The sequence below is a fragment of the Chelonia mydas genome, chromosome 11 (assembly GCF_015237465.2).
Source record: "Chelonia mydas isolate rCheMyd1 chromosome 11, rCheMyd1.pri.v2, whole genome shotgun sequence".
Lineage (NCBI taxonomy): Eukaryota > Metazoa > Chordata > Testudines > Cheloniidae > Chelonia > Chelonia mydas.
In genome coordinates, this window is record NC_051251.2 from 13,344,104 (window position 1) to 13,356,022 (window position 11,919).

The following is an 11,919-nucleotide window of genomic DNA, read 5'->3' on the forward strand; positions in this document are numbered from 1 at the left end:
CATGTTTTGATTTTTTTAAAAACCAACAAACATTTCCTTATAGCATTTGCAACTCAAATATTGCAGCTTTGTGCTAATGCACAAGAACCTGAAAACGTAACTGACTGGAAACTAACATATTTTCATTGTCCAAGCTGATAGAAATGCAAAAAAGTGAACAGCATAAACACTGAATAGTTGATCTAAAAAATAATTTAATCTGAGAATACTATAGCTTTAATACTATAACTAATATAGGTTAATATTTCTAACAAGCTTTGGGAACTAAGCATCAATATTAATACGAGCCTAAATAAAATACAGACGCAATATAATTAAATCCATGGCCATGTTATTCCACGCAAATGGAATGACTAGGTGTGATTTTATCTCACTCTTCATGGGTATTACAGTACTGTTGACAACCATTTTATAGAGCAAGATCATTTTAAGATCAAAAGAAGCTTTACAAGTGGAAACCAGCAGCATCCTTGGTTTCCAATTGCAACAGAGAAATGTCACAAATGACATGTTGTTGCCATGAAACAGATGTATAAAATTTCACAACAGCACAAATAATCTAAAAGTTTTTTCTCTGTGCAAGACAACTGATTTCACAAAGGTGACTTCTCAATCAAAAAAATTAATTCACTTAGTAGAAACAAGGAACTGATTAGACAGGTTCACTAACCACAGTGTTATCTGGTAAACCCTAAATATCAGGGTAAGATCTGAAACAACTCAAATAATTAAAAATCAAAGAAGCTGAAATGATTTGGGATTAATTTCCATCTCTCTCATAGTAGTCCCTCTAACTTCAGCTTCCTGATTTTATTAATTATGCTAATAAATTACAACAACGGATTTACATGGAGTAAAAGTGAACATATTGTCCGAAAATGAGATGACAAATGAATAAGTATGTAGGTCAGTCAGATTTACTTGAGATCTTTGCTTCTGACTTCCCATTCTGTCTCCTCTCTCCAGCCTCCCTTTCTCTCCTGTTCAGCCCTTTGAGGTCCTGGGGACTAGCCTCCCCGCAAAGGGAGGCTGGTTCCCCCCACGTTTTGTCCCCTCTGGGGTTACAGTATTACATCACAGGGCAGTCGGGGTCTGGAGGGAGGCTGTTACCCCAAGCGAGATGCACCTGGGAAAGCAGGATACCCGTAAATAGCTCACACAAGGGATCCCCTTCACCCCCTTTCCTTAGGGGATGGTCGCCAGGCCACCAGAGCAGGACCTACCTGTATTGCCAGCCCTTGGCGCTGCCGCCCCGGCTGCCGGGGCTCCTGCTGCTGTTCTGGGCCGGGAGCGGGATCTCCAGCTTCGCTTCGCTCTCGGACACCCTCATGGCTGCGGCCGAGGCCGACTCCCCACTTTGCATGGCACCGTTTGTAAGCCACCCGACCCAGGAGGGATCCGAAGGGCCCTACGCCCCAGGCGCCGCTGCCACAGCACCCCGCAGGGGGCAGCGGGTCTCCGCGGGAAGCCAGCGGCCCAGGCGCGGGAGGGGGAGACTCTGGGCAAGGGGGCGGCGCAGGCCCCGGGGTGCAGCCGTCAGCGGGGCAGAGGAACCGGCTGGAGCTCAGCAGCTGCTCCGCTCCCTCCCTCTCGGCCTCCTCGCTCCCTGCCGCCCGGCGCTGGGCTCCCCGTGGCACAGGCTCCGCTCCCTGGCTGCGCCTGAGCCACCGCCCACGCCAGGCCCCCGCTCCGGCCGCGGGGCTCGGCCGCGCCCGCCTCCTGTGGGCTCCAGGTCCCGCCCCGCCCGCCCGCTCGCTGCTCCCCACCCACCGGGGTCCGGCCTCAGCGTGCGGCGGACGGAGACACAGAGCCCGCTCGGCTGGGCTGGGCCCGCCGCCGCCGTCCTCCCTGCGCCCAGAGAGCGCCAGCGCCGCCTCCCCTTCCGGCTCAGCCGCCCGGCGCGGGGAGGGAAGGCTCGGCTGCCATCTTTGTCACGGGCAGGGAGGGGCGAGGCAGGGACCTGCTGACCGCTCCCCAGGCGGGGCGCCTCCCTCCGGCACCCCCAGGCGGGGCACCGCCCTCCTTCACAGCGCCCCCGGTCCCGAGGAGAAGGGGGCGATTCCCTGTCACGGCAGCACCCCCACCCAGGGGTGCTGGAACAAAGTGTATCCTGGGGTTAAAGAGACCCCTTGAACCAAACCGTATGATGGAAGCCCTGGGCAGCAGCCACCCCAGCACCCCCACCCCGGTATTGCCCCCCCCCCAGGGGAAGGGGGCACCTCCCTCCTTCACAGCAGCTCCTTGGGGCGAAGGGGGGCGATCCCATTCTGGGACAGGAGCCACCTCTGTGGGGAGCGGTTTGACGGGCAAGGGGTTGGAGAGAGCCTTTGCAGGGTGTGTTTCAGTCAGACCCTGAGACGCTCCTGCATTCAGGGTGCCACGGCAGCGCGGAAACCTGCTTGTGGGAGTCTGGAAGCCAGCCCTCTGGAAACATGCAAGCTTGTCCCCGGGTCATGCTGGCGGTTCCAGCCATGTCAACACAAACAAGTTTAACCTGCACCTCAGTCTGCTAAGGGTGGCAATCCTGTCTATGGTACTTACCCAGCTGTCAAGGTTCCTTCCCCACTCTGAACGCTAGGGTACAGATGTGGGGACCTGCATGAAAACCTCCTAAGCTAATCTTTACCAGCTTAGGTCAAAACTTCCCCAAGGTACAAAATATTCCACCCTTTGTCCTGGGATTGGCCGCTACCACCACCAAACAAATACTGGTTACTGGGGAAGAGCTGTTTGGAAACGTCTTTCCCCCCCAAATACTTCCCAAAACCTTGCACCCCACTTCCTGGACAAGGTTTGGTAAAAAGCCTCACCAATTTGCCTAGGTGACTACAGACCCAGACCCTTGGATCTTAAGAACAATGAACAATCCTCCCAACACTTGCACCCCCCCTTTCCTGGGAAATGTTGGATACAAAGCCTCACCAATTTGCATAGGTGACCACAGACCCAAACCCTTGGATCTGAGAACAATGAAAAAGCATTCAGTTTTCTTACAAGAAGACTTTTAATAGAAATAGGAGTAAATAGAAGTAAAGAAATCCCTCTGTAAAATCAGGATGGTAGATACCTTACAGGGTAATTAGATTCAAAACATAGAGAATCCCTCTAGGCAAAACCTTAAGTTACAAAAAAGATACACAGACAGAAATAGTTATTCTATTCAGCACAATTCTTTTCTCAGCCATTTAAAGAAATCATAATCTAACACATACCTAGCTAGATTACTTACTAAAAGTTCTAAGACTCCATTCCTGGTCTATCCCCGGCAAAAACAGCATATAGACAGACAGAGACCCTTTGTTTCTCTCCCTCCTCCCAGCTTTTGAAAGTATCTTGTCTCCTCATTGGTCATTTTGGTCAGGTGCCAGCGAGGTTACCTTTAGCTTCTTAACCCTTTACAGGTGAGAGGAGTTTTCCTCTGGCCAGGAGGGATTTTAAAGGGGTTTACCCTTCCCTTTATATTTATGACACCAGCTCCCCTTATCGCAGTATCTGAGCGCCTCAGACTCTACAGTATTTATCATCCCCACACCCCTGTGAAGTATGGAAGAGCTATTTATCCCTATTTTACAGATGGGGATAAAAATCACACAGGAAATCTGTGAGAGCGCAGCAACTCGAATCCAGATCTTCCAAGCCTAAGCAAGTGCCCTAACCACTTGCCCTTTCTTCTGCCCCACTGGGAGAGGGCTACAAACATTTGTTTTAAAAGTTACAAATAGGGCTATACCATAGATCTGGGGTGATACCTGTGTGGTAAACTGATTATTTGACTGATTAATTTGATAGTCTGACTGCCTGACCTGCACTCTGCCGTCTTTATTATCATCATCATGGGATGCCCTTGCTGTTCTGGTCCTCTGGATTTCCTCTTTTAAATCCCTCCTGCCCCACTTTTACAAGAGCCCAGTCACATATGTATTAGTTTCATGAATCTCTATGGAGAGAGGGGGTTGACTGTTGGGAGGGTCCAGTAAGGAGAATTGGAATTGGTGTGGAAGAAAGATAAGGGATGAATAGGGGAGGGAAGGCAGGGCAAGGAGATTTAGTGTTTTTGCTTTGTTCTATTAAAGCCACATACAACAATGTAATTAGTAAGACTTGTGACTATTAGCATCCAGATCACTTTGGTTGGGAGATCTTTGTCTTTTTAGATTGTATGCCCATTCAGGGCAGGGAATGTGTCTTCCTCTGTGTTTGTACAGAGCATAGTCCAATGTGGCCACAATTCAGACCTGGTCCGCAAGGCACCACCATAACAAATATTAAATATTAATAAAAAATATTGTCATACTAAAATGCTGCCATATTCTCAATAAGCCGCACGTGATGGAAAACCATTGTGGAGTGGGGAAGCATTATTTGAGAGGGCATTGTAACAAACAAACCTCACAGACCTGATGGCAGGTGTTTTGCTCATATTTGTGTTCCAAGGCTGTCATAGCACAAGGAAGGATGCAATTTACTCAAATGGTATAACTGGGGAACAAACCCCACACCTTCTAATCAAATCAACACATGGCTTCCCACAGAAAAGGTTTGTTTGTTTTAGCAGTGACACACAGGTTCTTAATCTGGTTCACCATCTGGTTCAGCACCTCTGAATGAGCTGAGACGTGAAGGTATCTGAAGCACTGCATGTATCTGGAGCACTGCATCCACCCAGGCATATTTTGTATGTGTCTTTTTTTACTGTACATAGTATGGCATTTTTCAAATACAGTTCTGATTCAAATTAATTCAGACAGCTCAATGGCATTTGGATTTCCAAGGATTAAGTAAAATTTGAGGTTTTATAACTAAGCTAGCTATTATGTATGTATAATCCACTTCTGACCCCTGAATAGAATCCAAATAGCTCCACTCTGTTACAGGCCCTGTAATGCTAAGGGTTAAAGGACAGTCTCCCTTAGTTCAATTAGTTGAGGCTTATGTAGCAAGGGTTTCTGTCCCTGTTGCTGCTGTAAAGTTGGAAATGGCTGTGGTATACAGGATAGCAACAATCGTAAAGCCCTAAGTGGCCCCTGATTTGTTGCACTGGCGTGAGCACTGAAATTTAAACTCCTCTGTACCCTAGACATTCAAGGGCAGCCTCTGTCCAATGGGGAGAATATGTGCTCTCCCCTCATGTTTGTTGTATCTAATTGTTGATTCTCTTCTTACACTTGGCGCAAAAATTCTTTGAGGGAGTGACCATATTTGTGTGTGTGTACAGTTCTAGCATGCTAGGTTTGGACTTCTAGGCACTACAAATAATAGTGATGGACTAGCTAGTATGTACGTATACAACTCCTCTAATGAATAGAAAAAACTACTTAACTGTGTCATATTCTGCCAACAACTAACAGAGATTCTCCTTTAGCTCTGTTGGTAAGGGTCTGCTCTTTTGCAGTAGGAGGTTTTGAGTTTCATCACTGTGAAGTCCCAAATGGCCATGCTATGTAGCACAGTGACAATCCTAAATGTCTACAAATGTATTACGCTATTTTAATTTTATGAGTGCAAAAGAAGCACCTGAACAGTTTTTTAAAATCACGAAAAATTACTCTTTTCTCACAACCAGCCAAATGGAATTTTTATCCTTTCCAAATCTTTTTAATAACATTTTTAACTATTTGTTTTTTCAAGCCTTTTTTAACTGGTCCTTTTCTTTTCCCCCCATCCTGATGTATGTCCCGGTAATACTGTTAGAACGAATACCTTAAGTAATATAATACAGGAAGAGACTGTAAATCCTTGAGACTGGGTTCCATATCTATACAGTGGCTAGCACAATGGGGTCATGACTCTAATAACACAGTGTTTTTAGGCACTACTGTAATATAAACAATAGAAAAAAGGTGATGGTACCCTATATTTCCAGGAGATAAGGGTCTTAAATTCTTTCAGAGCTACAGGTTAAAATAAAGGTCAGCATATGGGCAGGAAGTGTTTAAATTATTTTACCCTCAAATAAAAAAAGATCCAAATTGTATTGTGAGGACAGATTAAATAAGAGCTATCAGTTGTTACATTCTTCAGCCTGGCAACACCATTCTGGCTGGTTTTTGTTTACCTTATTTTCCTTTCAGGTTCCTTGCTACTGTTTGTTTGAGAAAATTAATCTTTTCTTGTATGGTTTAGGAAACTCTACATAGATAGGGAAAATAGACAGGAATATGCAATCCTTTAACCCCGCCAACAAAAAATGCTAAAATTAAGTGCTGTTCTTACTTGGATGAAGAGCTCAATATTGTTTCAGATCTCTTGAGTTCAAAGGATGACATTTCTTTAACTAGATATCTTCCCGTGGTATCTGTCAAAGTCACTCTTTCCACATCAGTTTAGGTAATGGGCCTCACCAGATTGCAACCCTTTATAGAACACTCTTCTAGCCCTGGCTCTGACCTGTATTCTCTTTTGGAGGAAGCCTTTTGCTTCAAAAAAAAAAAAAAAGCTATTGTTTTTGTTGATCAGTTGGTGCCCTCTAGTGAATGAGGGATTTTAAAGAAAATTGGATTTCAAATCAAGTACTACACCTCGAAGTCAAGGTTGATAATAGTGAAATAACAGCGACAGTTCCCCTTACAAAAAACAAAGAACTTATGAAGTGGCGGCAGAATGAAAAAGCAATACCAGACCAGTAAGAGACTCAGTTTTTCTCCACAGGACAGTTAATCCCTGGGAACAGACATCTTCCTGTAAAGAGGCAGCAACCATACCCACCCCTAAAAATAGGTCTAACTCAGAACTCCTATGGCACTGTATGTATATGTTATAAATGTTTAAAATACTTGAAACACATGGCTGCATAGGCTACACAGGACTAAGGATATTGTGAGAGCATTTATCCCAAATAAAAAAAATTCAGTACACAATTCTATCCCTTTAGAGCTGAAAGAGACACTTACCACTAGCAGCTCGCTTTATACTACACAAAGGCACTCTTGGGCCATGAGAATATCGGTGACATTCATAACATCCTTGCCTAATGAGGCAATAGAGTGAGGTTGGACCTTCACTAGCATCCAGTATTAAAAGTGAAATTCTAGAACTTTACTTTGGGGCCAAATTCTTTTCCCTCACCAAAAGCCTGAACGAAAGAACCCAATGTGAGAGCTCTCCATAGTAACTGGGGGTGTGATTCCTCCCCCAGAGCTGAACACAGACTGAACGTATTGGAGCAGGAAGAGGTGCAAAATTCCCTTGTTTTGTCTTTCTGCAGCCTCACCCCTCACTACAACAGAACCAGGCTGGTTTTACTGCGTTTTTGGCTTTGTGAACCCATGCAAAATTGGGCTGGGGGCCATAGAATTTCCACTGAAGAAATTCTCTGCCAAAAATAGCCCTCTCTCTGGCCCTGCATTATAAGGAAAAACCTGGTATTTTAACACAGGCACATACTCGGAAAATTTTCTGCAACATGAAACACAAGAACTAAGTCAGAAATTTCATGTCCCTGATTCATTTCCTTCTGTTGTGGGCAACTGTTACTGAAAGGAACACAGTAACTTTTCACCTCTTTCCACTAGGCCCTTTGTAACTGCTGCTGCACCTGCACTGGGATGTTAATTCTGCCTGCAGTCTGTTACAACACAAGACTAAGGCAGTTGCTTCCTCCTGGGGGTATCCAGGACCTCTCAGAATCAGGCCCTGGGTTATAAGAATATAAATAAAGTATAGATTTGCTTTCATACATGGTCAGTTAAAAAAAAACTAGTTTAGGTGTTTACTTATGTCATTACTTGCAGTACCATGGAGTTCCATAATGTGGCATTAAAGAGATGTACAATCCGATAGCAGTGCAGGTAACAATATAACTAAAATAACAAATAGTCATCTTCTGTTGTCACACATATTAAATCAAATTTGCAATGATATGTAACCTGGTCATTACAAAAATTACCCAGGCCTGATCCTGATCACCCACTGACTTCATCTGAAATGAGCAGAAGTTGTGGGTTCTCCACACCTCTCTGAATCAGCTTTTCCTACAGTCCTCACTGGGGACTAACCACATTCAAAGTTTTAAGTTTTCAAAATCAGCTGAGCTTCAGTTATTTGTGACCCAAAAAGTCTTATTTAAAAAAAAAACAACAGGCAAGATATTTCCCAATACACCCACAACAGCTGAACAAATTTCTCTCCAGTTTAAAAACAAATTACCTTTGGCTGAAACCAAGTTTAAACAGCCTGGCTAATTGCATTGTGTTCCCCTCCGGTAGCTGGTCCACACAGAAGAAAATGGTAGAAACCTATGCTTTGGTGCACGTGGTCCTGGTGAAGAAAAGAAGCTACTCCACCTTCCTCACACTGAATTTTTTTCCCCTGAGTACTAGTGAATTAGATAGTTACTCATTGATGAGAAAATGGGTGGCAAGATATCATTGTTAGTAGTGCTCTTGCCTGTGTTTGTAATCTTTGCAATGATTGATCAATAACTGACTATTAAGGTTAATCACTTACTCAGAGCAACTGGCATTTGGTCTATTAATAGTCTAAGAACACACATTTCTTGCTTCTTGTGACTCTCTAGCTGATGGCTATAATAAAGTAGAAACTGAGTGCAAGGGGTATTATTCAGAGCAATAGCACAAAATCTGAAGGGAAAATATAATTAAAAGAACAGCCTTGCCTCCTAAAATAACCTGCATACCAACTGGTATTCCCTGCCCCCATTACAAAAGTAGCCGAGTCAGTGTAACACAGAGCAGAATTTGACCTATAGTATTTTAAATTGCTGAAATGGCCTGGTGAAATTTCTAGGTTTCTGACCTTTATACAAACTAAGGAGCTTGGTTTTATTGGATACTGCTAATTCCCCATGTAGCTTTAATAGGCCAACACGTTTTGTAAATTATTTGTAATGGTTAGTAGCTACCCACTTTCTCATAATGTCCTCACTTTTCTTTCTTAAACCCAACCTTAGTCATATAGACATAGGGCCAAATGCTGCTCCCATTTACACTGGTGTACATCTAGAGTCACTCAATTGATTATGTAACTGAGTGCCATGGCCAAATTTGTCCAGAATTTGGCAGCAGTTCACTCTGTGTATGAAACTTCCCTCTTTTCCCTATTCCCCTTTCACCTCCTTCAAACTCAAGTTCTGCAATATTTCCAGTTCTGCTTAGCATTACTCATTGCCACGCTCTGTGCACATGCATCAAAGCATCAGCACATGAGCCTTGCTTGAAAATATAAATGGGACTAATTCAATGTGCTGGGAAGCTTTGGCACTGAAGCCCGTCCTTCTGTAGGATTTCATGCTTGGCAACTTAAGTAGCTCTCCTCACAAAAAAAGCACAGTCTAAGCAATGGGCTGAGCCTGTGCCCAAGGGTGTTATGCAGAGACTGGGGGGCAAAATAAATCCTTCCTCCAGCCTATGGAACAGCTACTTCATAGCTGCTATTGCAGCTTCTGAGGTAACTGAATTCCTACCATGTGTGTATATGTTTGCGGAGGAGGTTTGCTGCTGGAACCACATGATGATGGGGTCTCACGTTGATGTTAAGGTATGAGGACTCAGCAAACACTATAGGTGAATATCTATATGCAAGGTCAGACAAAAGTGAGAACTACAAACATGATGCAGATGGGACAGACAAGACCATCCACGATCACTGTAGGCTGTTCATGTTTTTCACATAAGGTGTTAATGCACTTTCATAGAACCTCAGGGTGTCATCTAATCCAACCCCCTGCTCAAAGCAGGACCAATCCCCAATTTTTGCCCCAGATCCCTAAATGGCCCCTCAAGGATTGAACTCACAACCCTGGCTTTAGCAGGCCAATGCTCAAATCACTGAGCTATTCCTTCCTTTCCTTGAAAGGCAACGGGGCGGCGCTTCCGCCTAGCAACGAGAGTGTTGGGGGCGTCGCTAAGGAGGGGGAAGCTGCCAGTGCTGGACATGGCGGAGCGAGCGCTACGGGTGCAGGGCCACGGAGCCCGGATCAGAGAGAAGCCAAACAAATTCCTTAGCAGCACCCAGAAAACCACTACAACTCACCATCTGAGCCTCAAAGGACCGGAAAAGAACCAGACACTGCACAGCAACTGGGAAGGAACTTCATTATTTAAAAAACAAATTGAAACTAGCTTATCTCCATATATAGAAGAGAATCCCAGCATTGATGACTTAGAAGAAAGTTTGCGGAAACTTAAAGTTCAGGTGGACGGTTTGGCCTCAAGTCTGAGTTTTGACCCTCATCAAGATTATGCCATAGATTCTGGCACTACAGTCAACTAGAGCACTTTTAATTCTACGTGGCCAAGATTTCATAATGAGACCTATGCGGAGGCAGACACTGGAGATTCACCAAAGCAATCTGCAGAGTCAGAGTGGTTTCTGAACCCAAGACATCTAGTCAAACCATTGGGAGAGTATCCAGCACTAACAAGCTTAGGCCTTCCGACATTCTCCACATCACCCGTCAACCATGTGCCAGGGCTCCTGGGGAGTGAGATTGCAAGTAGGAACTATGTGCCATCACTGGATCTTGCACATACAGAGTCTTTCCCAGTGAAGCTTGGTGCTCCTCATGTGATTGGAGTCAGGTCATCGTTGCCCCCTAAAATCCCGGTGCAGGATCGCTCTCCTGAAAGGTCCCTCTCCCTTGATCGTTCTGGGACCAACCGATCCCGTTCATTCTCTCCAGCTCCCAAAAGAACCCGGTGGCTAAGATCTCGCTCACAGTCACCTAGAAAAACTATTCCATTGACTTGAGAGGAGCATTGTTGATCTTAATAATTGGGTAGACATGCACATCCCCCAGCACAGGCTGGTATAGTACTTCATTTTTCTTTAAGCTATTTATTAAACCAAAATGGCTGACTGCATGAGCAAAGTGATCGGTTAAAAACTGATTGTCATCGAGTGAGCTACCAGTGCACAGTTATCAGCAAATAAAGGCTTCTTAATGAGTAAATCTGTCACTTTCATGTGCATGGAAGCATTGCAGACTATACAACTTCCCATCAGTGTACAACTGGATAAATACTTCTCTGTCAAAGTCATGAAATGCATCCATAAGCATAGCTGATAAAAGGGATGGAAAAGACTGTGGGAACCAGCACACAACCTTATTTGGTGCCATTAATGACCAGAAAAGGGTGTGATACCTTGCCATTTTCCACCACTCTGGCCATGATCCCATCATGGAAGGACCGAATGACAGAAATTAACTTAGGAGGACATCCAAAGATGAACAAAAAGTTGCCAAAGTCCCTCATGATTTTCAGAGTCAAAAACTTTAGCTAAGTCAACAAACACTGTATAAAGACCACAGTTTTGCTCTTAACCCTTTTTCTGAAGCTGACGGGATGTGCAGATCATGTCCATAGTGCCCTATCCAGACCAAAATCCACACTGAGACTCGAGGAGGATGGTTTCCACAAGATAGTGTTAAATCTATTCCTTATGACCCGTGCAAGAATTTTCCCAGGAAAATGACACAATGATTATCACAGTTTGCGCTACCACTCTTATGTTTATAGAGGTGCACAATGTTGGCATCCTTGAAATCCCATGGCACTGTCTCTTGCTCCCACATAATACAGAAGAGCCACATGAGGTGTCTTGCAGTGTGGTAGCCACCCTGCCTATAGATCTCTGCTGGAATGCCAGCTGGTTCATGTGCTTTCCTTTTTGACATTTGCTTGATTGCTGTGATAGTCTCATGTAAGGTGTGGGCTAGTGCAAGCGCTTCTTTTAATGGAAGTTGCGGAAGAGCATTAATTGCTTCCTCGGAAATGTTGGAAGGGAGATTGAGAAGGGAACTGAAATGTTCCATCCATCACTTAAGCATTTCTTTTTTGTTAGTTGAGTCAATTTTCATCCAGTGACCACATCTGGGTTATCTGACTGCACGTGGGGCCATACACAGCACAGAGGCCAACAAAAGAGATTTTGGTATCTTTGTGGTCTGCTGCCAGCTGT

General features: G+C 44.6%; 1 protein-coding gene across 2 annotated transcripts in view; it reads right to left on the reverse strand.

The window, feature by feature from the left end:
- The window catches only part of OSBPL11 (oxysterol binding protein like 11), a 69,876-nt gene extending 61,479 nt beyond the window's left edge, over positions 1 to 8,397 (reverse strand). Inside the window, exon 1 of one of the 2 annotated variants that reach the window (XM_043525717.1) lies at positions 8,146 to 8,397. In XM_043525717.1, coding sequence (XP_043381652.1) covers positions 8,146 to 8,186 — 41 coding nt within the window. In that variant the 5' untranslated portion in view covers positions 8,187 to 8,397. Of the gene's footprint in view, positions 1 to 1,223; positions 1,741 to 8,145 lie in introns of those variants that run through there. The other variant, XM_027819430.3, reaches the window with a different exon arrangement.
- Between the last annotated feature and the right edge of the window lie 3,522 nt (positions 8,398 to 11,919).